The sequence below is a fragment of the Carlito syrichta genome, unplaced genomic scaffold (assembly GCF_000164805.1).
Source record: "Carlito syrichta isolate Samal-C Ts95f unplaced genomic scaffold, Tarsius_syrichta-2.0.1 Scaffold130411, whole genome shotgun sequence".
Classification (NCBI taxonomy): domain Eukaryota; kingdom Metazoa; phylum Chordata; class Mammalia; order Primates; family Tarsiidae; genus Carlito; species Carlito syrichta.
Genome location: NW_007074507.1, coordinates 131,327 through 159,318, shown reverse-complemented (window position 1 = coordinate 159,318; position 27,992 = coordinate 131,327). Strand labels below are relative to the sequence as shown.

General features: G+C 44.2%; 1 protein-coding gene and 1 pseudogene across 1 annotated transcript; one reads left to right on the top strand and one right to left on the bottom strand.

Moving 5' to 3' along the window:
• Positions 1-122: 122 nt before the first annotated feature.
• Positions 123-25,829, bottom strand: FSTL1 (follistatin like 1). The gene is made up of 10 exons (XM_021708006.1): positions 25,764-25,829; positions 22,565-22,669; positions 19,418-19,547; positions 18,353-18,385; positions 17,102-17,232; positions 12,701-12,819; positions 11,100-11,212; positions 10,666-10,776; positions 6,599-6,675; positions 123-2,819 (listed from the first exon to the last, which is right to left on the bottom strand). The coding sequence occupies exons 1-10, from the start codon at positions 25,827-25,829 to the stop codon at positions 2,775-2,777; spliced, it is 930 nt and encodes a 309-aa protein (XP_021563681.1). The 3' UTR covers positions 123-2,774.
• On the top strand, positions 3,488-4,480 carry LOC103250411 (annotated as a pseudogene).
• Positions 25,830-27,992: the final 2,163 nt, after the last annotated feature.

Genomic DNA, 27,992 nt, shown 5'->3' with positions numbered 1-27,992 from the left:
TTTAAGAAACTCTTCAGGCCCTTTGCAGCCTCCTGAAACTCAAATCCACTTTTATGAGGTAAACGAACAATGCTCTCACAATTTTATTTGGCCTTAATTGAGGGGAAGAAAACCAATAAAACTATTACTTTAATTTCTTTATTTATCAATAGTATCTGGGAAAAAAAAAGAATCAGGAATTATAACAAGTTAAATGCAGTACGAAAGCCTACTAAAATACAAATACATTTTCACAAACACATAGGCAACAGAAACCTGTTCAAACTGTTTCTTGTACTTTGACTATTTAAAAACATTGGTGTAAAGGAAAGACATTCAGACTGGTCCACTTGGGCTTATTATCAGGCAGAAGAGCCCTGCTTTCCAAAAACAGTGATAAGAGTCCAGAGTCACAGCATATGGGAAGGACCCCATGGACACTGGATCTTAATAGATGCTGTAATGTTTATAAAACCATACACACATACACAGAGAAAGCCCAGGGAAGCTTGCAGTCTAAGCCCTATGCTTTTAGAGGGCTGAAGGAACGGAACCCGATTTAATCCTATTTGTTTGCCCCATGCAAATCTCTGTGCAAGACTCCCCAGACTAGACTATTTAGCAGCTTTCCATGAATGGTCCTCAGATCATGTGATTCTATGGTGCAGACAACAGCCGCCCTATTTACACAGAAGCAGCAGAACTCAAGAATGTGGATTTGCTCTTGGGAATTCAGTGTTGCAGGGTAGGGTGGTCTTGGATGGTAACCACTGTTCTAAATGTGACTAATGAAGAGACACTGTGGTTTCTTGCTTTAAACAAACTAGTACTCTGCCCTCTCCCATAGTGTCCAAAGGCTGGCAAAACTTCTTTGGATTAAGGCATGCTGCTGTGAGTTCTCCAAGGCACTTGGACAGGGAGCTGCATTGCAGACTGCTCAAGTGGGGTCTGAAGAATTTTTAAATGGGATGATATGCAAAAGCTCAAAATGCTAAACAAAGTGGAATTTTCTCCTTTCAAATGGGAACAAGGGAAACTATTTAGGCGTTCCATTTTTGGCACAACAGTTTCTCACAGCTGCTTGTGCAGTACAACTTAAATCTGCTTTATGCAAATGAGATCCTATGTCAAATTTTTAATCTTTGTTATCATCAATGCATCTTAACATGGTGGTGAGTGAGGTTAATGATAAGAGGCCAACAGACACAGGACTGACTGTGAACAAATGATGTCTCGCCAAGTCACAGTTTTAAGATTCAATCTCCATTTTTCCCCCTCTTCAATTTGAAACCTTCTTTTTTCCTCATCTCTAAAGGGAAAGCTCTTTCTGTTTCCAACCAGAGGTTAAATATGAAATGCAGATGACCAGTGGGGTGGTTCTCTTCACCACTATCTTCCAGGGCAGGCTTTACCCATGAGGGATCAGCTTCACAGCACAACCTGCAGGGTCATTCAGGCTGAGGTCAAATTTGGTTACCCTGTTTTTGGTTGTCTGACTTTTCTAGTTGTAACAACATGGTTTCATTTATTGTGAGCTGAAGGAAAATCATAGGAACTTGTCTCCCTCTGGACCAGTTACCAGAACTACTGAATTTATCAAAAGCTTAATGGATTTTTACCAACTCACTGATAAACTGAGGCCCAGATATAGGATGAGACAGAGCCCAAGTCACACTTCTAGTTGGTGGCTGATCAATGAGCATATCGCTAGGTTGGGATATCCAAAGCCTTGCTTGGCAGACCTGTCTCCATCCTTCAGAATACTGATTTGCCTGAACTTCTCAGAATAAATTCAAATTAACTTTTGGATCTTGAAAGTTTTGTATAAAGACACTTCCCCTTCTCCTGTTTCTGAAGCACCCCTGGCCTCCTCTGGTAGAGAACTGACCTGCTGGAAGCTAGGGGGGCCAACTCTGGGCTGTATCTAGTATGTGGTAGGGTGGGGGGCATGGAGGCTATATAGGTCCCTGCACTAGGAAGAACCCCAAACTCCTTCCACCTATGGCAGGACTACTGAAAAATAATTACAAAAGCTTAATATCTAGTCAAGAAAATAAAATATTAAACAACAATAATATAATGATAATAACTGAAGAATAAAGTCAACTTGCCAAAAAAAAAAAAAAAAAGTGTTTTACAGAGAAATAGCACCTTTGGTAAAAAGTATTTTGAAAATTTGGTTAGGTCACTAAAGGGCTCAAAGTATACAAGTATCTGCATCATTTGGGCGCACCCTCCCAGAAACTCCATCCAAGTCTGAAGGACACTGGGTAGCTAGCGGGATGGCTGTGTATCTGGAGGCAGTGACTGAGACCAAGAGAAGCACAGATGCTGAAGGTCTATCATAATGACGAGAGAAAGGCGCCGGAAGGAGAATGTGTTCCTCTCCGTGGAGCTTCCAAAACCTCCTCCTCCAGGGACAGCCTGCTAAGTTCTCTCTGGCCTTGGGTGCACTTCCTGCAGCCAGCTGACAGCTACAGAGGACTCAGAGGGGTTCAGATCTGAGTCTGTTCCTTTCCCAGCTCTGATGCAATTTCTTTACTTGTCTCCAGCCCCAGAGCACCATTTAAAGTTTCTCTTAAAGCACTCCTAGAAATGAAGGGGATGGCCCTTCTTCTCCTAGCCAGCCACCCCCACATCTCGTATTGCAAAACAAATAAACAAAATAAAACTCGCTGCTATACAAGCGAATACTGGTGATTTGGCGATTGTAGCAGACACTCGCGTATAGTGGACTCAGCGCTGAAGTGGAAGAGAAGGTGCAGGCTCCATACACCATCCTACGTGTCTCCTCATTAGATCTCTTTGGTGCTCACTCTCTTGGTCTTTTCAGCTGTTTCCTTTGAGACAGAAAAGAAAATAAGCATCATGGACACATTCAACAACTGTTGGCATTTATCTAGTTCTCAAGAGTTTCTGTAGTTTTGGCAGATACACACTTATGCTGAATTTTAGTTATTTTCTTGTCAGGCTTCTCCAGGGACAATGAACAATTCAAGGACATTTGTGACATGGTCATGTAGGGGTTGTTTACTGAATTAAAAGCTGATCCTATTTGAACTCCTATGAAACAAGCAGATTAGACATTATGATCCACATTTTAAGGATGAAGAAAAGGACACTAAATGGAAATGCTACAAGATGTCTGCATCCAAGTCCAAAGAAGTGTTAAGAGCGACAGGCTCTGGAGAGACAGCTTGAGCTTCAATCACAGCTGTGCTACTTTCTGAGTAGCTTTGGAAATCTTATGAAACCTTCTGTGCTTCAATGTCTTCAACTGCAAAAGGAGGGTAATAAAGTATACCTCTTACAACAGGGTCTGGTGCATTTCCCCAAAGAAGATATACAAGTGGCCAATAAGGAGAAAAGATGCTCAGCATCATTAATCAGAGAAATGCAAATTGGGCAACTGCATCGGCTGTCAGACAGGCATCTGCGACTGGGAAGGGCGAACCTCCGCCTCATGGTTCTCAGGGCTTGGCCTTGCCCATGCCAGTGGGAAGGGAACATGGCCTTGCTGTGCTACAACTGCGGCTGCAGCCAGCCCTTTGACCCCGAGACCAACTCTGATGATGCTTGCAGACACCACCCAGGTGTTCCAGTCTTTCATGATGCATTAAAGGGTTGGTCTTGCTGTAAGAGAAGAACAACTGATTTTTCTGATTTCTTAAGCATTATAGGTTGTACAAAAGGTAGGCACAATAGGGAGAAACCACCCGAGCCAGTCAAGTCTGAAGTCAAGACTATTGAGAAGAAAGAACTATCTGAATTGAAACCCAAATTTCAGGAATGTATCATTCAAGTCCCTAAGCCAGTAATAAATAAAGTAATAAATAGGCCAGGCCCAGATGAACCAATGACAAATTTGGAATTTAAAATATCTGCCTCCCTAAAACAAGCACTTGATAATCTTAAACTGTCATCAAGAAAGAAAGATGAACACAATGATGAAATTAAGATTGGAACCTCATGAAAAAATGGAGGGTATTCAAAGATATATCAAGGTCCACAGAATCTAGAAGAAGTCTGTGTGCATCATTCTGGAGTACCTATTTTCCATGAGAGGATGAAAGACTGGAGCTGCTGTAGAAGAAAAACTTCTGATTTTAATACATTCTTAGCTCAAGAAGGCTGTACAACAGGGAAGCACATATAGAATAAAAAGGATGCTGGGAAAAAAGTTGTTCCATGTAGACATGACTGGCATCAGACTGGGGGTGAAGTCACCGTTTCAGTATATGCAAAAAATTCACTTCCAGAACTTAGTTGAGTAGAAGCAAATATTACATTGTTAAATGTGCACATTGTATTTGAAGGAGAAAAGGAATTTCATCAAAATGTGAAATTATGGGGTGTGATTGATGTAAAGGAAAGTTATGTAACTATGACTGCAACAAAGATTGAGCTCACCACAAGAAAAGGTGAACCTATGCAGTGGGCAAGCCTCAAACTGCCTGCAGCCAAAAAGCAGGAAAAACAAAAAGAAGAAGTAACAAATTGAGAAATGCAAATCAAAACCACAATGAGATACTATTTCATACCCACTAGAACAGTTAAAATGAACAAATGTTGTCGAGCATGCGTGGAAATCTGAACTCTGTTGGTGAGGATGTATAATGGTAGAGCCACTTTGGAAACCAATCCAGCCGTTCCTCTAAAGGGTAAACAGGGGCATTACCATATGATCCAGGAGTTCCACTCCTAGGTATATACCAAAGAGAATTGAAAACATACATCCACACAAAAACTTGGGTAAGAATGTTCATGATAGCATTATTCATCAGAGCCCCCAAACTGAAACATCCTAAATACCCATCAACTAATGAATAGATGCACAAAATGTGGTATATATCCACACCATGGAATGTTATTTAGCCATAAAGAGGAATGGAGCACTGATTCATGTTGCAAGGATGAACCTTGAAAACACTGTGCTAAGTGCAATTTGATTCCATTTATATGAAATGTCCAGGATAGCAGGATGACTGTGTATCTAGAGGCAGTGACGGGGACCAAGAGGAGAGGCACAGATGCTGGAGGTCTATCATAATGACAGCGACGGAAAGGGGCCAGAAGGAGCTCATGTTCCTCTCAGTGGAGCTTCTAAAACCTCCTCCTCCAGGTACAGCCTGCTAAGTTTTCTCTGGCCTTGGGTGCACCTCCTGCAGCCTGCTGGGGCCTACTCTTTCCACACAAGCTGGCAGGCCACAAATGCAGGGAATTAATGTTTCCTGGTAGCAGCCCTCAGTCAAATGCCTGATGGAATTCCTTGTAACTCCCTCTCAGCTCAGGCATAGTTACTCAGTCCCTAGAGTTTCTCAACAGGATTAAGTTTCACTTGCCTTTGGTGGTAACATGCCTGAATATACACTCTTTATTGCTTCCTTTCCTGCCTGGATTCATTACCCAAATCCCCTTCTGGTGTTTCCTGGAACTGTCTCCTCCTAAATAAACTACTTGTACTTGCATCCTTGCCTCAGTGTCTACTTTGGAGGGGACTCACATACAACAGAGACACTTAAAGATGTCAGTTATCATAATCTACTCCCTGCTGTCTAATAATTTATGTATCCTAGATGAATGTCATTCCTACGAAGTTATTTTGCCTCCCTTTCATGGGATTGAACTCATTTGGAGACTCAAGATTGGTGAAATTTGGAAAAGCAAAAGGCAATAAGCATGAGATTTCTGACATGAGATTTCTGTACTATCAGTGACCATAATAACAAAATGCACATTAAAGAATGATCAATCAATGTGAACAATGACTATTAATAGTTCTTGCTACTCATGTCAAATATTTCATCTCAATAGTTTAGCAGTTCTTGTGACCATTATATTCCTGAAAAACTTCTATGTCAGAGAAAAGGCTTGTACTACTAGACCTGGTCTCCAGACAGGTAATACAAGGTGTGCTATCCCATTGAGACTACATGATAAGCCAGTGAAAGTTGGGTCCAATGTGTCCATGACAGTCAGTGGATCACTATTCTGCTAAGAACCCTTTCCCCAAGGAGGCCTTCAATTTAATGACACCTGAACAGAATTCTTATTTATTATCTTCTTAAGTCTCCAGGAAGGAGAATCTTTGTCAATTCTAGGCTAGTCTCTAACCAGCCTGGCATTAATCTAAATCCTTTCTGCTGCAGTCTAAATTCACTAATTTCGTGTATATCGAGTGCCGACTTCTTCCTAGGCCCTGTGCCAGATGAGAGGGTACAGTGGTGAGTGAGCCATAGAGCCTGCTTTCAAGGAGCTCATTTATTGTCTTTGGGTCTGGGCACTGGTCATGACAGGAAACATGAACACCTTTTAAACCTGCTCGTTTGCAAACCACTTCCACCTCATTTGCTAATCACTACCTGGCAGATTCTTCCTTCTATAGTGATTCACCAAGTTGTAACCTATACCTGCTGGGACCTACTGGACCCTCTAAGGACTTTATGAGGGAACTGTCTGTATCAGGGTTTGATAGTACAGATGATGTGGTATCACTCAGGATCCACTGTATTGCACATAGCGTGTCTCCCTTGTCTTCTGAGGCACTGGGCAGTATCTGAGAGGTACAGGGCCTAGTGGCAGTAGCAATACCTGAAGCAGCATGGAGGCTGCCACTCACCTGGTGCTTTTGGAGCTCTTGGACGTATCTAGTCATCTCCTCCTCTGTCTGGGTCTGGGCCCCCTTCTGATTCTTTCCTGTAAGAAGAATCAAAGCTGAGAACAAGCCGGTGAGAGACCCCACCAAGATCTATCTTGGAGGTTCTTAATTCATCTTCCATTTAACCTGTGGAAGGAGAGGTGAATTGCCAACATTTCTCAAAGTATGAAAGGAAAACGGGTCCCTGTGTAACTGACATCTCCAAGGTAACATACTGGAATCAAAGCAATCTATCTTGATCTTCTGTGGCCTCTGTTAGTAGTGTTTTCTTTAATGGCTAAGCACACTGAAGATGAACCAGAGGCTGGTCCTGCAAAAAAAGCTATGGTGAAAACCTGGATTCTGACTCGGGAAATTCTTTGGAGATAGTGATTCTCAGCCATTTACACACCCTCAAAATGTCCTAGAAAACACTGGAAGATCTAATTGTCTAGGTTCCACCTACAGAGATTCTGATTTATTCGATTCCTAAGATGTAGGCAGCTTGTGGGGTGGGACCTAAACATCAGTATATATATTTAAGTCTCTCTAGGTGATTCTAATGTGCAGCCAGGGTTGACAACCACATTTAGCAATGTTTTTCAAACTTGCAAGTGATAAATAAAAACAAGACAAAGGTTCTCAAGCTGCTCTTTTGGAAATTCTGATTTAGTAGGTTTGAGATGGAGTCCAGGAATCTCTATGTTTACCAAGTATAATGTTTACCATTAGGAAACACTGCTAGGATATGTCTTCCAGACACCGGCATCAACCACTCCTCACAGTGCTGTCTGGTGACTCTGGCTCCACCTGGCTTCACATCTTTCTTTCTTTTTGTGAATCTGGAGTCTCACTGTTGTCTAGGCTGGAGTGCAGTGGTATGCCCACGGCCACCGCAGCCTCGACCTGCTGGACTCAGGTGATTCTTCTGCCTCAGACCTTCCAAGTAGCTAGAACTACAGGTGCGTGCCTAAATTAGCCAATTTTTTGATTTATGATAGAGATGAGGTCTTGCCAAATTGCCCAGGCTGGTCTCAAACCCATAGGCTTAGGCAATCCTCTTACCTCGGCCTCCCAAAGTGTGAGGATTATAGGCGTGAGCCACCGAGCCTGGTCGGCTACACATCTTAATGATCCTTCTTCTCTCTTTTTTTTTTTTTTTTTTTGAGTAGGAGTCTCACTCTGTCACCCAAGCTGAAGGACAGTGGCATGCTCCTGGCCTCTGCAGCCTTGACCTGCTGGGTTCAGGCAATCCTTCCATCTCAGCCTTCCAAGTAGCTGGAAGTACAGGCACACGCTACCACATCTGGCTAATTTTTTGATTTATTGTAGAGACGAGGGTCTCACTAAGTTGCCCAAGCTAGTCTCGAACCCATGGGCTCAGGCAATCCTCTTACCTCGACCTGCCAAAGTTCTGGGATTATAGGCATGAGCCACCACCCGGCCTGATGGCTCTTCTTGTTTGTCCCACTGAGAATTGTGAGCTAAGACCAGCTACTGACTTTCAGGTACTAACCTGAAATGCCTTGGAGTGCTGCCTCTATAATCTCCTTTAAGATCCATGAGCACTAAGATGTGCTCAGGCCCTGGGGCACCACCATCTGGACTGCTCTTTATATCCACATGGAGCTCTTGACTTGGCCATCTGGGAAGGAAGAATGAGCAGCCCAAAGCTATGTGGCTGTAGAAATGGGCAATGTTCCATGGGAGTGATAATGTGAATTTTGTCTGATGCATGTGATGGAGATTATTATCCATATGATCACACCTATGGTTCTGTAAACCAGCTGCATACCAGCTGCCTATGTCTTAGAAATAGAGGGCTACTTTTACAAAGCCAGAACAAGAACAGTTAGGTGCAGAGAATACTGAAGGGATTTTTTTGGAAGACAAGTAGAGGATGCATTCTGGTTGAAGCAGGTTGGGCCACTGACTGTTTTGAGATGTTCTTTGCTGGCTTCAGTAGCTACTATGTGTTTGGTCTGGCTATTCTGGCTTGGTCTTGACTTCCAGCAACTTTTAGTTCCCTAACAGCCTCTTTCTGCTCTTTCACCTGTCCCTGGAGTGATGTTGGCTTCCTGTCTTTCCACACTAAAAACAGACTTGGTCTCAGGCGGAGGTAGACAGACCAGTGGGCCCTTGGATAGTACTGGGTTCCATTTATACTGTTGGTGTTCCCTGGGCTCCTTGTCTAGAAGAAACTCTTCCTTGGTCTTTGACCTCTGTCTCTTTGTTACCATTTTACCTGACCTTCTTGAACATGATCCTAGGTACCAGTCTGCTCTTTCTTGACTCAGTTAACATCTTTTTTTTTTGAGTCAGAGTCTTACTCTGTCGTCCAGTGGCATGCTCACAGCCACCGCAGTCTCAACCTGCTAGGCTCAGGCAATCCTTCTGCCTCAACCTTCCAAGTAGCTGGAACTACAGGGGTGCACTACCACGCTCGGCTTATTTTTTTATTTATTGTAGAGATGAGGTCTCACCAAGTTGCCCAGGCTGGTCTCAAACCTCTAAACTCAGGCATTCCTCTTGCCTTGGCCTCTCCAAGTACTGGGATTATAGGCTTGAGCCACTGTGCCTAGCCTGTTAGCTTCTTAAAATATAACTTTAGGTTAATCCTATCTGGTATAACTTTTGGGTCTGGTTCCAAATGACCTTTCTTCCCAAACCCAATGTGAATTTCCATTCCACACCTGGCTTCAACACCTTCTCTGCCTTGCCTCCGATCTGAATGGTCCCTGGTTCTTTGCTAAGGCTTGGCTTTGATTTAAGAGTCCCATTTGATCTTAACATCCTTGTAGGAGGACTCTAATGGGATCCTACTGGTTCCTTCAACATACCTTGTAACCTTGCACTGCCCCCCAAGCTTTCTGAATTTTCTGTCTCCCCAACTCACTCTGCCCATGTCTCAGCTATCTTTCGTTTCCTTTTTTTCTTTTTTTGAGTCAGAGTCTCACTCTGTTGCCCAGGCTAGAGTGCAGTGGCATGCTCACGGCCACTGTAGCCCCGACTTGTAGGCTCAGGTAATCTTCTGCCTTAGCCTTCCAAGTAGCTGGACACAGGCATGCACTACCATGCCTGGCTAATTTTTTGATTTACTGTAGAGATAAGGTCTCACCAAGTTGCCCAAGTTGGACTTGAACCCATGGGCTCAAGCAGTCCTCTCACCTCAGCCTCCCAAAGTGCTGGGATTATAGGTGTGAGCCACTGTGCCCGGGTCTTTTTTTTTTTTTTTTAAAGGATTACCCAATTCTGTTAGTTGAAAGAGGGTCTACAAAGACTTTTCCCCCCCCTTTTTCTACTGGGTATGGCAAGGAGGAGTCATTTTGCCTTCCAACCACCAGAGTCTTTTACTAAGTATTTCCTAAAGTGTCATAAGGATTAAATGGGTTAATATGTACAGTGCCTAGAAGAGTATCTGGCACATGGTTCTCATGAAATAAGTATTTGTTTTCATCATTATTATTCCAATCTCACATCATCATTTAGTCTTGCCCTGGGTCTTGGACCTCTTTTTTTTTTTTTTTTGGATCAGAGTCTCACTCTGTCGCCCAGGCTGGAGTACAGCGGCACACTCATGGCCACTGCAGCCTCGACCTGCTGGGCTCAGGCGATCCTTCTGCCTCAGCCTTCCAAGTAGCTGGAATCACAGGCAAGGGCCACCATACCTGGCTAATTTTTTGATTTATTGTAGAGATGAGGTGTCACCAAGTTGTCCAGGCTGGTCTCAAACCCATGGCCTCAGGTAATTCTCTCGCTTCGGCCTCCCAAAGTGCTGGGATTATAGGTATGAGCCACTGCAGCCTCTTGGACCTTTCACCACCTCTGGAGTGATTTTCAAATTTAATGTATATAGGATAAATGCTTTGCCCTGAATGGTCCCGACTGGGAGCTCTGACCTTACAAGTTTGGGTCTGTTACTTGCTCCCAGGTTCCTGACTCCCAGCTACTGTCCTCTTCTCCTTCAGCCCCCACCCTGACTTCTCTCATGATGATTTCATGAAGCTCCCTCCTTGCAGTTTCTTCTTTCCCACTGAGGCACAGCTCACCGTCACAGGTCATGGCTGTACAGACCCAGTTTCCACAGGCACAGACACAGCGGTTACAGTCCACCTCGGTCTCAGCTCCATCTGCATATGTTTCATCCTCCAGGGCACACTCTGTTGAACCAGAAGTGAGGGGTAACAGTTTAGTTGTGAGCGTGAAACAGGGTGCCTTTGCTACAGTCTGTGCACCTTACCCTTTCCCTAGACAAGACCTGCCTGTTCCTCGGAGGCACCGTATCTGAGCAAACGTCACCATCAACCTCAAGATTTTGGGGCCCTGACTTCACCATGGAGATGATGGGCAGAACCCAGCCTAGAATCATGGAAGAGGATTTTCTCAGCTAGCTCTGGAGAGTTCCACCAATCCTCTCTATCTCCCCCATCCTCCCCCAAATGCCTCCATTTTTTACTATGCTCTATTATTAGGTCAGGCATACTCTTCTCAGGAGGGTTGAAAGATGGGTTGAGGCACTTGAGGAACTCTTGGAAGCTGAGTTTCCAGTCAGCATTCTCATCAGACAGTTCAATGAGAGCATCAACACAGAGTCCTCTGAAACAAAACACAGGAGAAATGGGTCAGCAAGACCTAAGTTTCACTCCTGAAGGAAGGAAGTAGGCACTAGGACCTCATATACCTGGGGCCTCCACAAGAGGCCAAAAAGATGGTTGCCAATTGAAAAAGTTTCTCTTTACACGAATGCCATACCACTATCCATTCTGATTCACATAAGCATCTAAGTTTTAGTATGTCATACTAGATGTCACGTCACTCAAGCTGTTCACATGGAGCTCTGGACTTGGCCATCTGGGAAGGAAGAATGAGCAGCCCAAAGCTATGTAGCTGTAGAAATGGGCAATGTTCCATGGGAGTGATAATGTGAATTTTGTCTGATGCATGTGATGGAGATTATTATCCATATGATCACACCTATGGTTCTGTAAACAGTCATGTTTAGTTGTCTTAAGACAACTAAAATATCTTGAATGGTTTTGTCTTCTTTAACTGACAAATGTTTTGACTATCTGCTACTTCTACTAGCAATTGCCTTTCTCCATGGTGTAAGTATCAAGACAACCAAACTAGAAAAATCAGAAGAGACGTGATAGATGATATGAAAAGAATATGCAATTTGATAGAATAAGAAATTCAAACAAGAATCACCATTATCACCATTGTAGAAACAGATTTTCAGAAAAGCTTTATAGAACCTCAGCTCCCTCACTCCCCCTTAGTCTGGATTTGAGTCCTGGCTCAATCACTTACCACCCAAATGGCCTTGAGCTAGTTATTTGACCTTTCTGAGAGTGTTTCCCTATCCATAAAAGGAGGACAAGAAGTCTTTGTTCACTGGGATGTTATGAGGATCAAGATTTGAAGTTGTAAAACATCATCTAATTTCAGGTTATCAAAATATGAAAGAGTTGCAGATTCTATGCATTACGGTTATGAACTATTATTAAGGAAGAATCCTTCCAGAAACTGCTTTGTAAGTCTTCTGAACAAAAGAGGTGCTCTTCCTATTTTTAACTCTTACTAATGTAAGACACCAAAAGTTTCTTGGGGGTTAATTTTTATTAATATTTATTCTGGAATAATAACAGAAAAGAAGAGGGACATATATTTGTAACAATTAGGGCAAGCTACATGAAATAGCACTAATTATCTTAAAAATCAGAACTGAAGATGTTTTGGACCCCCAGTTAAATAACATCTTGTAACACCCTCAGCAAATTAATCAGTAAAATATCACTCACACAATTCAGAAAAAACTTTGCTCTGATGTGACCATGGCAGTTTATTTTAAAATTACATTCTTTTATTCCTTGCAAGTTCTGACCAAAAACAATAATTATTTGATCAGATATCAGTGGTGCTCAATATATTAGTTCACAATGTTCAAAGAATAGAATGGGACAGAATTCCCATTTTGCTTTTTACTTGGCACTGGTGGCTCTTTTGCTATAGAGAGGGGTTTAATTTCCCTCTCCTAGGCAGCCTTCCCTTATGGACCACACCCTGACCCCTTGCTCCTCTCACCTAAGCAGCTTGTTGTTCTCCTGGTCTGGATAGGTGGTGATATTGATGGCAGTTTCATTCTGCTCCACAAATTTCAGAAATTCGCTGGAGTCCAAGCGAGAGTCACCATTATCAAAGTTCTAGAAGGGGCAGGAAGAGATCTTTCAGGAATGTTTTGTAGAACCCCAGTTCCATCATTGTTCCCCTCAGCCTGACCCATCTCTGCTTCATCTTGTTCTTGACACATTCCAACCCTGCCCTGGACTTCAAGAATAACAAAGGCTCAAATCCCTCAGGCGTCCGGATGCCTGTGCCTCAAGATGAGGGAGTAAAGGTGCCTGAGCAGAGGCCACCAAGGGCCTAGGACAGTCTGGACAGAGGCACGAGCTGCCCTAAAAGCCTGGGGTACCTGTGCATGCTCTGTGGCCCCATCTCTAAGCTGTCCTGCACTGTCCTGAAGATATTTTTGACTTTCCCTTTGGGTTTAGCCACCATAACATGTTCTCAAACCCTGATGAACGTGAGTCTCAAGTTGCAAGCTGTGAATCAGCATTTCTGCAGTGGGGCCCAGAATGTGTTCCTAATGGGCAGCCTTCCAAGCTCACTTTAGTACCAGAGGCTCTTAGCTCGCTGCTTAATTTCCAGCCTCCCTGCCCTGTTGTCAGTGCTTAACTTTCACACTGGTACCCGTAATTGATGACATCAGTGAGAACTCAGAGGCAAAGGCTCCAATTCAATAAGCTTCAGGCAGAGGTGGTGCAAAGCCCCCCACCCCTCTGCTATGGGCCCCACTGCAGATGTGAGCATAGGTCTGCAGACTACCCAGCCCAGGCCGTCCTCATGACCCAGCTGATACCCCACTAGCAGGAGGTAAGGGTTCAGTGAGCTCAGGCATCGTTCTAAATGAAGACCTCAGCCATCTGGGACCACTCAGGATGTCTAGGCCCTCATTTCAGGAAGAGGCTGTCAATTTCAAGACTCTGATCAAATTCGAAGTTGGAAACGCCTGCTCTCCTAACTAGTTCCAATGGTATTTCCTCCACTAAATTCCTTCCATAGGCCGCCACATACAGCTGCCCTGGGAAATAATCAGCATCCCCATGTTAACTTCAAAGTGGCTCCCCAGATGAAGCAAGGGATTCCAGAGGAAAAGTTTGTTCAGGTTTCCAAGTAGATGGGACAGAAGCTACTAACTCTCCTTTCATGACTACCCTGTGTCACATGTTTCACTCTAAGGCTGTAAATCTTTCCATGGCATATGTCATGACAGGTATATATGAAACAACTATCAGACCCTTGCTTAGTACCTATTTGTCATTCTTGTCCTAATTCCCAGGAACAGGTCTCAGATGTTCTTTACTCACGACACATTCTCTCTGAGGAAACTTCCCTAAATGTTCACCTTGTGAGGTCTTGATTAATTAATGGAAAATAATTAAATAAGCTTGGCCAGGGGCATTCTTAATAGCCCAGGACTCTCTTGAGTCCAAATGTTGCATGTGCTGGGCAGATAGGAGTAACTCTTAGAGATCCCATGTCATCAGGACCTGGTGACAGAGTGAGGGTAGGGAGGGGAACAGGCCAGCACTGGCTGCAGAGCCAGTGCCAGAGGGCCCCAGTGGGCACCCTGAACCTGGCACTACAGTCCAGGTAGCTCTCAAAAGGCAGTGCGGGGAGCACACACTTCAGATTCAGTGGGACCAGAATCCAGTGAAGCTGAGGGGTGGTTCAGCCTGTTTACATTCTCCTCTTAGAAGGGCCCCGTTAGGCCTCCCCAGGTCAGATCTGTATGTGGAATACAGAGAACACAGAATTCTCAGCTTGGAATGCCTAAGGTGGGGCGAAGTGGGTTTACGATCTTGTACTATGAACCAACCTAACTCATTCAGTCTCTATTCAGCCAGCCAGTAACAAAGACATAGTATCTCTTTATTCCTGTATTTCTCAGTTCTATACAGGTTGAGAATCCCTTATCTGAAATGCTTGGGACCAGAAGTGTTTTGGATTTTGAATTTCTTTCAGAAATTGGAAAATTTACATATCCATAATGAGACAGTTTGGGGATGGACCCCAAGTCTGAATATGAAATCATATACCTTATACATATAACCTGAAGGTAATTTTATACATTATTTTTAATAATTTTGGGCATAAGACAAAGTTTGGACTGTGACTCGTCACATGAGGTCAGATGTGGAATTTTCCACTTGTAGTAGTATCACAAAGTTTCAGATTTTGGAGCCTCTCAGATTTTGAATTTTCAGATTAGGGATGCTCAACCTGGATCTGAAATAACAACACTTTAACTGTAGGGTTGTGGAAAGGCAGGAAGACTCAAGCTTGGTGCTCATCACTGTAAGTTTGGAGACTGTTCAGAGGTGGGCTGAGCCAGGTGCTCACTTGTGCACAGCAACTGGGGCCATGGGGGATATGATGCCAGGGTAAGGGAGATAAGAAGGCTAACTCTGGTGTCAGTCCCGGCCTCTAGGGACTTGCCGACCTGGAGCCACCAGAGTTGGGCAATGTGGCAAGGAAGACTCTTTCCATCTGAGTCTTCCCTTCTTCATCTGGTTACGTTTTCACCTAATAGTGACTGAATCACTGGGTAAGCCCAAAATGTGACATGTGGCTTTTACCTTATCTAAAGTGTTACTAGATCTGGTTTTTGACTAATTTTGATGTAAGGAATGCCAGCTGGGCTGCAAAGCCATTCACTAGTTAGGGCACAGTGTCTTTGAGATATCAGATCTCTCACCAACAGGCAGCTGATGACCTAGTGAAAGGGAATCTCCTTTTAAAGACAGCACCACATAGGACTCTGATAATCATCAGAAAGTAGAAGGCGCAACGCCCATTTTCTCCTGGGAGACACTGCCAGAATGCCTGGGGAGAAGAAATTTTGTGTTTGTCGGTCATGATCAAGCTTTCTTAGTTGGGAGTGAGAACGCCCTAGAGAAAAGCTACCTTCTCAAGGGGCCTTGCAGTTTTCAGAAGGGAACCCATAAAAGTGAGTTCCTGCTGGAGGAGGCAGAGAAGTATCAAGAGGGAGTGTGGTCCAGGTACTTGGAAATCTCATCTAATAGCAGGTGTCAGTGATGCCTGAGGCAGAGTGCCACCAAAGGGCCACCACAAATGGTTACAAGTGGCCTTGTGGACTCTTTCCAAGTGGAAAGGGTCTCCTGGACCCAACAGCCCCCATGCTGTAAGCACAGGGCAACAGGCCCTGCAGGTACCCCTCACTTGGCTTTTGAGCAATCGTTTTAAGTTACCCTACTGCTCTTGTCTAACTCTCCTAGCTCAGCACTATGATGTTTTCTGTAGAAGAGGAACCACTCTTGTCCCTGGGGCTCTGCAATGGTGGAGTGGTTGAGATAGAGGACACAGCAAGAAGGGCTATGCTTTTCCACCTGGGTATGATCTCAAAAACTTAGAATCCAGAGAGATTCAATCTCTGCCATAGAGGAGAGAAACCTCTCTGCAAAAACAATAACCCAAGCCAAGTCTTAAATGACTAAATATCCATTTGAACCACCCGATGTTTCTCTTATCTGTGGGGTCTAGAATGTCAGCTAGAAACAGGAATCCACAGATTAGACTGGCATTGACCACAACGGGGGGCTTCAGTGCTGCCAAGATGTCCTTCATATGTCTGGAGTTGCTGTTGAATCCTGGCTCTGGGGAGGCCTTGGAAGCATGTGGGCAAGTGTATGTCTAGGGATTTGTGTCTGTAAGTGAAGAGGATTTGGTGCTCATGTGGTCACCAGGGAACGTGAGTATCCGAATGTGTGTGTCTGCATGCAGGATGTGTCTCTAAGTGGTATGTACATCTCTATATGTGGTGTGTGCATGTCTCTAGCATGTGCAGGATGTATCTCTGTGTGGTATGTACATCTCTATATGTGGTGTATGCATGTCTCTAGCATGTTATGGGTGTGTCTTTCTCTATGCTTTTGAGTATGATTTTTTTTTTGAGGTAGGGTCTCATTGTCACTCATGCTGGAGTGCAGTAGCATGCTCATGGCTCACTACTGCCTCAACCTCCTGGGTTCAGGTAATCCTTCTGCCTCAACCTGGGTGAAATTAGAAGGTATTTTGTATCAGCAGCCTGCCCCACATGTTATCCTATGTGATAGGGGATAGAGGTTGGCCTGACAGGTTCTCCGACATCCTTGAGACTTCACCTACTCAAAGGGAGCAGCACATGTGTGTTAGATCCCAAAGGTTCAACTGCTGACTCCCACTGACCAGGATGGACAGACGGCAACTCTCACAGCTTCATGGAATGCTCTGTGATGAGGAAACACTCAGAGTCTCTATACAGGTTTATATTTCCTGGGGTCTGGAAAGGTGTGATTGGGCAATGGGAGGAGGAAGCTTCTCTTTCTCTGGGCCTGAACAGCCTCGAACCCACCTCTGGATTACCTTAAAGTACTTGTCCAGGATTTCACTGTAGTTGCTGCCTTTAGAGAACCAGCCATCTGGAATGATCTCGGCTTCCAGCCACTGGATGATGCGATGCCGGAGCTCATCACGGTTGGACTGATAGCAAACGACTGCAGGAAAGGGAAGGATGTCAGCTGAGCAGAGAGAGAAGGACCCAGTGACATCCGTCACCCTCTGAGGGCAGGCTCAGTGCCTGGGGCTCTGCATATGTCATCCCACTGAATCTTCCCAGCGCTCCAGGGCACAGATTACCACTTCTAGGGTACACAGCTAGAAAGTGTCTAATCCAGAATTCAAGCTCACATCTCTAAAACATTTATAAAGATTAAGAATATTGAAACAGAGAGATTTCATTGCTAGGTGAGAAATAAGTAGAGCAGAAAAAGAAAGGACATTTTCATTAACTTTAGGAAGCTGAGAGAAAAAAACAAATCAATCAACCGAGTTGCTCTCTTGCCTCAAAGATGAGCTGAAATTATACATGAATAAATGACAACATTACACTTCTTTATGCCACTGGATTTCTGATTCTCTCTATATAGGTTCTCCCTTTCTCAGCAGCTGGGTCTATCAAAACTTTCTCCCACTTAAAATCTTACACACCCTCATTATCCTTGATTATAAACAATAGAACATGAGGCTAGGAGGGGCCATTTTGAAGCCTTGCTCTGGAAAGCTCTTGTAAGCCATATGAAAACAGGGGGAACTGAGAGTCAGGTGGATGGAAAAGTAGAGGAGAAAAAGCTTTGACGAAAAGGAATTCCCGGAAAACAACATCAGTCAGGGTATTAAAAAGGGCACTGGGCTAGGCGAATGAAAGGATGCGCATTCTTCTCCACTCTGCCACATCCTAGCTGTGTGATTTGGGGAAACTCATTTATCTCCTTTAAAAGAGTTGTGCCTTCCGAATACGCTAGTGCCATTACATGATCATGCCTTACAGGGTATTGGAAGAAGGACTCAATAGCTTGCAGTTCAGTCTCTACTCGGCAAAAATAGGAAAATACAGTCGGCATTCTGACCTAACCAACTGCTTCAACTGGCAAGCACACACACACAAAATGTAGTTTTGCAGTTTTTCAGAGTTGTGTAGAGGAGTGATGAGTTCTGGGTTACAAGTTTTGACACACAGAAGGCCTTATGAGCTTGGCAGGGATCACGGAACACAACATTGCTGTCATGGAAAGAATTTCTTCCCAAAGATGCACAGTATGAGAAAAACATGCTCACCTGGGCTGGCAGATGGACTTACGGATTTCTTCTCTGCAAGACAAAAAGAAGAAAATGTATAACTCAAAGTGAATTAAAAAAAAAATCTGTGTTATCTCTAGGATTAATACTGCCCCACACATCTTTACTTTCTTTCCTTCCTCTGGGGCCCAGCTATGGAGATCTTTTCATTTCTGCTTTGCTTGACAGTCTGGGGTCATTGGGTTGCCCTCTTGGTCTCACACCTCCTCCTGTGGGGTTGGAGGTCATTGGATGTTGAGAATTCATACAGAGAATCATTCTGGACAGGGAATGGAGTAGAGACCATTACCTGGGAAACAGCTTCTTGTCTCCAAGGAAAGTTGAGGCTGAGAAGGGCTAGGCAGGGCCAGGGCTTGGCAGGGGCTAATGTCTAATGAGCAACAAGCTTGGGCAGTGGTTTCAGCACAAAACAGAAGAAGCATAATGCTTCCAGGGCCAAGAGGTACCCAAATAAAAAGGTATGGAAAAGTTATTTAAAACAAACAAACAAACAAGGTCTCACTCTGTCACCCAGGCTGGAGTGCAGCTGCATTATCATCACTCACTACAGCCACAAACTCCTAGGCTCAAGTGATCCTCCCACCTCAGCCAAGTTGCCGAGTCTACAGGCTTACACCACCATGCCTAGCTAATTTTTCTTTTTTTTTTTTTTTGTAGAAAAATAATCTTGTTATATCACCCAGGGTCTCAAACTTCTTGGCCTCAAGTGATCCTCCTGCCTCAGCCTCTCAAAGTGCTAGGACTATGTAGATGTGAGCCACCTCACCCTACCTTCTAAAAAGGTATGGAATTCATTTATAGACTTCCTTATTGTTATTATTGATGTGGTTGTCTTATCTATTATCCAGTTGCAGACAGTGCTGGAAGCCCCCGGGAGTCTGATGCAGAAAACCCCAGGCAGAGGCCTAGGCCACCCAGAGCAAACCCAGAAGGCTCATGAGTGTCAAGAGAGTGCATCTCCAGCCAACTAGGTGGAAAGGCCATGTAGTCAACCAGGCTACACTGCTCCGTTCCCTGGCTCCTCATGGTGAGAGCACACCTTACCTTTGCAGTGTCCATCATAATCAACCTGGATTTTGGATCCAGTGAGGCAGGCATCTCGATGCAGCTCACAGTGGTTGAGGTAGGTCTTGCCGTTACTGCCACACACAGGCCTCTTGTGAGGTTTGCATTGCTGAAACAGACCCACAGGAGGATGTCTAATGCAGTCACAGATACACACACACACCCATACATGTGCCCACAGGCACATATATACACAGCCATCTTGTGAGCGGACTCCCCCCAGCAGCCATGGAGCTCCTACCCCACCAGGGCACAGGGAACCTCAGCTCTGGCCATCGGTGACCCTACTCTACTTGATGTTGGGGTATCACATTGCTTCCCAGGCACCCATGGCCCTCTGTGCCAATCCTGGTCCAGGGTCATCTCTTCTATTCAGTGAAGAAACAGACACTCCGCTGTGTTCTGAATATGTGTGTCTCCTTCAAAATTCATGTTGAAACTTAAATCCCCAATGCAACGGTATTAAGAACAGAGACCTTTTGGAAGTGATTAATCCAGGAGGGTTCCTCACTCAAGAATGAAATTAAGACTTGTGTAAGACAGGCTTCCTACATTTGGCCCTTTTGTCCTTCGGCCTTCTGCCATGGGAGGATGCAGAGTTCAAGGTGCCATCTTGGAAGAAGAGAGATCAGGTCCTCACCAGATGCCAAACCTGATTGCTCCTTGATATTAGACTTCTCAGCCTCCAGAACTATGAGAATTAAGTTTTTTTAAATTTATAAATCATCAAGTCTCAGATATTTTGTTATAGCAGCACAAACATACCAAGACACCCTCTATCCCACCATACCAAATTATTAGAAAGGGCAATTTATTAGTAGTCAGAAATTTGGATTCTCTCTTACTTTGGAAAAAGTCATTCAATATTTTTAAATGATCTAAGATCCCTTAAACATTCTATGACAAAACAGCCAGAGCTGAGAGCTGGGAATATGAAGAGATTGGCAAGCAAATAACACTCCAATTCTTCCATGACCTAACTATAAGAATCACTTGCTTTGTTTAGCATTTGGGGGCCATTTTGTTTTCCTCCTAATCTCACAACCCCTCTTGTGAAGCTAGGAGTGGGAGTACCTGGGTCTCTGTGAAGTACTACAGAGAATCATCACAGACAAGGAAATGGAACAAAGTTCATTTGGCAACTAGCTATTGAAGGTGTTCTAGCTATTGAAGGTGCCAAGATCACTGGCAAGCTCAGTTTCTTTGGACTTTTGTGGTTTTAACAGGGAGAAGGAATGGGACTGAAACAAGAAAGAGATGTGGTTAAAAAAAAAAAAAGAAGCACAGAGCATGGGAACCGGAAGGCAGCCTAATCATTCCAATTTATAGATGAGGATACCAAAGTCCAGAAAGACAAACTTCATTTATTCATTTAAGCAATATTCATTATGGAGTGCTTTCTGTGTACTGGGTACTGAGCAAAACCAAATGTGGGCTCTGTCTTCATGGTCTACTGGGAATTACTTTGCTCAAAATCACCCAACTGGATGTGGCTGAGCTGGGATAGTTGTCAGGCTTCCAGATCCTAAGTCTAGGCTCATGCCATCACACTGTGGCCAGGTACATGGCCAGTGAGAACTACCAGGGCATATGGATCCCTGGCAAGATCTAGTTTTTAGGTTTCTGAATTACATGACTTCCTTTCTAAGGCAATGCATCAGGATCCTTACCTGAGGTATTAGTTGAGTGTATTTAATTTGTAGAAAGAGGCCAGGTGTCATGGCTCACACCTGTAATTCCAGCACTTTGGGAGGCCAATGTTGGAGAATTGCTTTAGTCCAGGAGTTCAAGACTAGCCTGGGCAACATAGTGAGATTTTGTCTCTACAAACTCCCCACTCCCCCAATTAGCTGGGTGTGGTGGCTCATGCCTATAGTCCCAGCTACTCTTGGAGGTTGAACTGGGGAGATTGCCTAAATCCAGGAGGTGGAGACTGCGGTGAGCTGTGATAGTGTCACTGCACTCCAGCCCAGATGGCAAAACGAGACCCTGACTCAAAAAAAAAAGAAAAAGAAAACAAATTACAGAAAGATATGTGTTTCCAGGTTAAAGGTTGGTATAATAGAAAAAAGGACACACATCTAGGATATTTATGGTCACTTTAGGAGTGAGAACTTATCAGAACGCTTCCTATAAAAGAAGTATTTCTCAAAGGCTCACTTTGCTTCTTGAATATCATTTTTTTCAAAAAAAAACCACCTGCATTCTGTGTACTATTTTTTAAAAACTTGAATATCTTCTGACCTAGCAAGTCCTGATGGCAATCAATGCCACAGAAATAAAGGCAATAGCATATAAGGATATTTGCACAAGGATGTTATTGTAGTGTTAAACAACCCATAGAACAACTAAACATCCACTTATGGCAAAATGATTGAGTAAATCTAGTTATTTTATATTTCTAAATATTATGCAGATATAATGAGTTAAATGAGTTAAAACTGTATGTCCCGATCTAGAGTGTTGTCATGATCTAAGGTCAACACTGCATACATCTGTGTCTATAAATATTATGATCCCATTTTTGTTTAAAATAGGGGGAAAAACCTTATGTCTATAGTAGCATATAAAGTCTTATGTCTACAGTAGCATATAAAGCCTTATGACTACAGAAAAAAACATCATCTCAGTAACATCATGTGGAACATTTGCCAAACTGTTAACACTGGTTACCAATGGGACCGAAGGGTTATGGGGGAGGATTGTTAATTTTTTAATTAAAAATCTTATAAAGCTAAATTTTTTTTTTGTTTATTTTTTTTGTTGTTTTTTTTTTTGTTTTGAGGTCCAGCCTCGACCTGCTGGACTCCGGCGATCCTTCCACCTCAGCCTTCCGAGTAACCGGAATTACAGGCATGTGCTACCACGCCCGGCTGATTTTTTGATTTATTGCAGAGATGAGGTCTCGCTGCCCAGGCGGGTCTCGAACCTGTGGGCTCAGGCAATCCACTCACCTCAGCCTCCCAAAGGCGCGGGATTACAGGCTGAGCCACCGAGCCCGGCTAAAGCTAAATTTTTAAAAGAAAAAATATCCCTACATTAAATTAGGCATCTGATTGTTAATCCCCAAGATATTTCCATATGTCTTTCAGATGGACAAGGTGTGCTCCTGACACCAGGACTTACCTCAATGCAGAGGCAGGTGGGCTCTCCTTTTTCTGTGACCGCACATTCCCGGCCGGCTCCACAAAACACATTGGCACAGATCTTGGATTTGCTCCTTAATTCTTCCTAAAACACATAATCAAAGAGGAAACCATGTTACTGAGATGAACGCATAATAGGATGAGCTAATGGTGGTGATTATCTTCCAGGCTTGGGTTTTGGTCTGGAGTTGTGGCTCATGGTGTTGAAGGGTCTTGCACAGCCAGAAGTTGCCCCCAATGGCCAGCACCCTACACCCAGGTACTGCTCCAGTTCAGGCTCAGGCACCTCAGTGTCTCTGAGATTGTTTCTCAAAGATGAAGAGCTCCTTTCCTGCATGCTTTCTTTTCCCTAAAGATGTTTATTAAGTACCTCTTTTATGCTAATGCTCCACAAAGGGCCGGGGATACAAAGGTCAGTATTTGTCCTTAAGAAGCTCCATGACTCTCTGAGGAAACTCAGAAAGAGACATTTAGGAAGCAACATGGAAGTGCAGCAACAGTAGGACCAAGAAGCTGGAGGGGAGGAAGAAGACAAGAGTCAAATGAGACTTTCTGAAGATATGATGTCTTGACTAATTCCTAAGGGACTAGAAGAGTAAGCCAGGGAGAAATGGAAACACTGGAGAGAAATATGAATATCTGAAGAACCCAAATCTTACAGAGTGGTGTTCAAGGAAATATCATTTCAAAGGGCAAAAGAAGAATGATTAAACCATTGAAAAATACAGATTTGCTACATTTGTTTTGGACCTATTTAACCTATCACAGCCGTCACTGGCTTCAACAGAACTATTTTCAAATCACTCGCCAATCAGGCATTCCTGTTCAGACGCATGCAGCAGAACTGCCAAGGCAGGACATGGTCTCTGTGCATGCCACTTGAAAATGTGGGGCAAGCCCGGCTCTGGGACTCAGCCTGTAATCTTGCGCTTTGGGAGGCTGAGGTGAGTGGATTGCCTGAGCCCGCGGGTTCGAGACCCGCCTGGGCAACTTGCCGAGACCTCATTTCTACGATAAATAAAAAATGAGCACACGCCTATAGTTCCAGCTACTCGGAAGGCTGAGGCGGAAGGATCGCCGGAGCCCAGCGTCGAGGCTGCAGTGGCCGGAAGCGGCCACTGCACTCCCGTCTGAGGGACAGAGTGAGACTTCAACTCAAAAAAAAAAAAAGATGGGGACTCACAGGCACTAAACTGTTGGTGGCATATTCTGTCCCCCCATTCTCTGGTAGACAGAAAGCCTGCCCCACTTCATTAGGCACTCAGCCCTGCCGTCGTGGTGGCTAAATGAAGAAGAATGTGATTTGTCCAGCCTCTTGCCCTGACTGGCTGGTCAGGCAGAGTCACCAAAGAGCTCCTGGCCCATGCCCACTGGGCTACACGGGCTGTGACAAAACCAACAAGAGACAGCAGGAATCGCACGCAATGCAGCCATGGAGCTGGCTGTGGTAAAGGAAGGAATAGAACCCAAGAGTCCACCCTGCAGTCACACCCACTAGGCTTGTAACAGTAAAATTCTTATAGTTGGTGAATGTTTCATATCCAAGGTCACGTTAACATCAACAACAAAAAAGCAAAAAACAAACTAGATGCTCTAAAGCCAGCTATGCCCAATACAGCCGGTCTGCTGCCACCCGGAGGCTGCTCTGCAAACTCCAGGTTATTTCCTGACCTAAACCGTCTTGCCCGTCTTGCAGGGCTCCCATTGGCCTAGAAGCCGTTCCCAAACGCACATTTCATTGGTTCATGCGCTGTTGCTACACCAATTCTTTTTTGGATGTTGCTAAGGCGGATTCAATAAAGCTGGCAGGCAAGGAAGAAAAGAGGAAGTAATTCCCTAAAGGCTGGGTGGACTGGAGAGCTGTTGTTTCCTTAACCCAGGGGTGGAGATAAAAATCACACATATCCTCCCGGCAGGGCCCTCTTGTGGAAACTGTGCCTGGGAATGTAAAGCAACACTAAGGAGGAAGAGGAAGGAGCTCTTGCTGACCATTGTAAAAAATCTAAGATAATCTTCTCTCCCCTCCAAGAAACAACACTCTAACCGAAGGATACAAATATATACCCTCCCGTTCCCGTGGGTGTGGGTGTGCCACTGAATTTCAGACACACAAATGCAATAAAAAAGCATGCTCAAACATATGCTTCTCTCGAAGACTCACCCGCACACAGCCCCACAGGCAAACGCCCACAAGCTTCCACTAACTAGCTGTGTGTGTCCTTAATTAGGGATTTTCATTCTTTGAGCCTCAGATTTCCTCATCTGTAAAATAGGGGTAAATACCAGCCCTGCCCTGTGAAGATTAAATGAGATCATATGTTGGGAGGTACGTCATAAACTGTAAAGTAAGCTGCTGTGAGAAGTGTGATTAATGGAAATGCCTTAAAAAGCTGCTAGCAGAAAAGCCCGTGACATTTATGGGGCGTCATTTTATCTTATATTGCTGTTTTTAGTAAGTACTCATAATAGTTCTCAAAAAATCCATTTGGAGAAAGAGATAACTTTTAAGTTGTAACAACTCATTAAAAATTGCAAAGTGTTTTCATACACATGATTTCATCTTATTGTGTGGACAACCCTGCAAAAATATGCATGTTATTATTAAACCCTATTTTATGGGTGAGGAAATTGAAGATCAGAATGGTCAAATAACCTGCCCAGGGTCCCAAAACCAGAAATGAGAGGTGCTAGGACTCTAACCCATATCTTCAAACCATAGATAACTAAACTCCCATTTATAGATACCTGGCATCCTGCTAAATGATTTCTATTATAATTTAAGCTCTGCAATAACTCCCTCAATTAGACCTCAATCATCACTATCCCCATTTTACAGATGAGGAAACTGAACCTTAAATAGCTAGAAAGTGGCAGAGCTAGGATTCTGTCCAACCAAAGGAAAAGCAGTTTAAATCTGATTTATTTTCATATCCAGATGACTTAAGGAAGTTATGATGGGGATGTGAATTGCATAATTAGCAAGTGTCGGGAGAAAGTGCGTAAGAGTGCGTCAGAGATTTAGATTTGAATTACTCACATCCCACCTCTATTCCTTTCTTGTCATGGTTGTGGGCAAAGTGTTACCTTTAAACCTCAGTTTCCTCATGTGTAAAATGGGAACTGATCCTTTGTGCGTGCAGCACAATGCCTGCCACTCCACTGAAAGTAGCTATTATTACCATGGGCAATTTATTTTCAGACAGTTTTCCCACTGAGATGATGTCATTGCCACCTTGGGCTGTCATGTCCCCATTTTTCCCTGTCCTCCCTTACACTGAAATGGTAATACCGAGAGCAGGATTGACTGAATGGAAAAACAAAGGGCCTGCTGGAAAAGCACAGAGAGAAGGGGGAAGCCACCAGTTACACAACCATTCCTCTTTGCAGGCGACGTGTCTGTCAATAGGTGGCAATCTCTCTCTTTGTCTTGTACAGCCCAGAGCCGCAATGCAGAAGTGCAGTCTTGGCTCCTGCAGTCAGCCCAGCTCTGTCCTTTCAGCAAGTAGTGGAGCTGGAGGCAGGCAAGAGAATGGGGCAGGTGCCCACAAGCTCAGTAAGGGGCCCTACCAACGTAAAGGTCTCACCTGCAGCCTCACAGCCCTTCCCATTCACAGGCATGCTTTAATGCAGAAATCAACAACAAAGAATGTTTTCTCCAGAGAGGTGGCCTCTGGGCTACTGAAAGCCCTTCTCTAAGCCACAGCTTCTCTCGGAGTGGGAGTGTCAGGTGCAGCCCTGAGTGCCTGGGAAGTTCCTTTGGGTGGAATATGGTCTTACCCATCTGCAGAGTGACTGATTCTGAGTGGGGGGAAGGACACCTTGAGAGGGGACACAGATGTGCTCATGGGTCAGAGTAAGGGCTACCTGGTGGGGAGGGTCACGGTGAGGAAGAGAGATGAAGCAGGGCAGCAGGTGGTGGTATGAATGGGGGTGGGTCTCAACACTGATCTGAAGGGCTCTCTGTGGAGCCGGGGGGCAGTGAAGACCTTAGAAGGTTTGGGACTGGGCAAGTGACATGATGAAATGATGCTTTGGAAGGTTAATTTGTGCCAGGTCCCTTCCAATTCAGAAATTCTGATTAAAAGTGTACGGCAGCCTAAATGGAGATGCTGGAAGCAGGGGAGCCTGGGAGGTCAAAGGAGTCAATCCAGGTAAGGATGACAAGGCCTGGGGCCCAAGGCTAATATTAATTATAGCACCTTCGACTGAGTGACACTCTCTGCACAGCTAGCTCTGTCCTCACAACCTCAGTGCAGGTTTCTGTATTTTTAGTTCCATGTAGCAGACACAGAGGCATTTTAGAGCCAGAGAGCTCTGTGATACACGTAGGCCACATGACCAGTGAGGACTGAATCAGGAGGGGAACCCAGGTCAGCCTGACACCAGAGCCTCAAGATTCCATTATGGGGTACAATCAAGGCAGTGAGCTTTGAGGAGAGGGGACAGCTCCAAGGGCTGGCACAGGGTGAGGTCACAAGGTACAATGCAGTTCTTACAAATGAACGCCCACAAGCTTCCACTAACTTAAATTGTTTGCTTTACTATCATAACACTTTTAGGAATTAGGTCTCAAAGCTATATGAAAATTTAACCTATGCATAGATAACCACATTAACACATGCATGTTCTCTGGGAGTATGAGGGGGCACCCCCCAAAACCTGGAATTATATTTTGGAGGGTGGGCCCCTTGTAGGCTTCCCTGACTAGGTAGGTGCTCTGGGAACCTGTTGGCATCAGGATAGCTGCTAGGCTGCGTTCGGCTTCCGTTAATTCTTCTGGAGATTCTTTCATCGTGTTTGCCCATTACATGAAGAGTGATTTACGAGTTCACTTGCCCACACCATGCTGAGTGTTCAGCAGTTTTTGACCCCAAACGGCATGACCCCCAATGCCCCACACTCCCTTTTTACCCGATCTCGTCCCAACTGACTTCTTTTCGTTTCCCTGGATGAAAAAAGTCCTCAAAGGAAAATGTTTTGCCCATGTGGAAGAGGTGAAACAAAAAAACCCAACAGAAACACTAAAAGGGATCAAAAGTGACAAATTAAAAAACTGTTGAGCAGTGGAACAGTGTCTTGATAGGTGTAACTGTATCAAATGAAGAATATATTGAAGGTGACTGAAGTTTAAGCACAATTTTTTATTAAATACATTCTCTCCCTTCCAAGAAATCTGAGGCTCAAGGAATGACAAAAATAAATAAATATACAATTTTTAATAAATAAATTCCTGGCTTTTTTGGATTTCCCCTCGTATGAGGTCATGGACAGGTCCATTATTATAAAAGTATGAACCTATAAGTCTGAATGTACCTGTGAGAATGTAACTGATTGAATGGGGGGTAGGGAGTAAGTTCTGGAAGGTGGACACTCAGACTGATTAAAAATCAACAGAATAACTGCTCTAA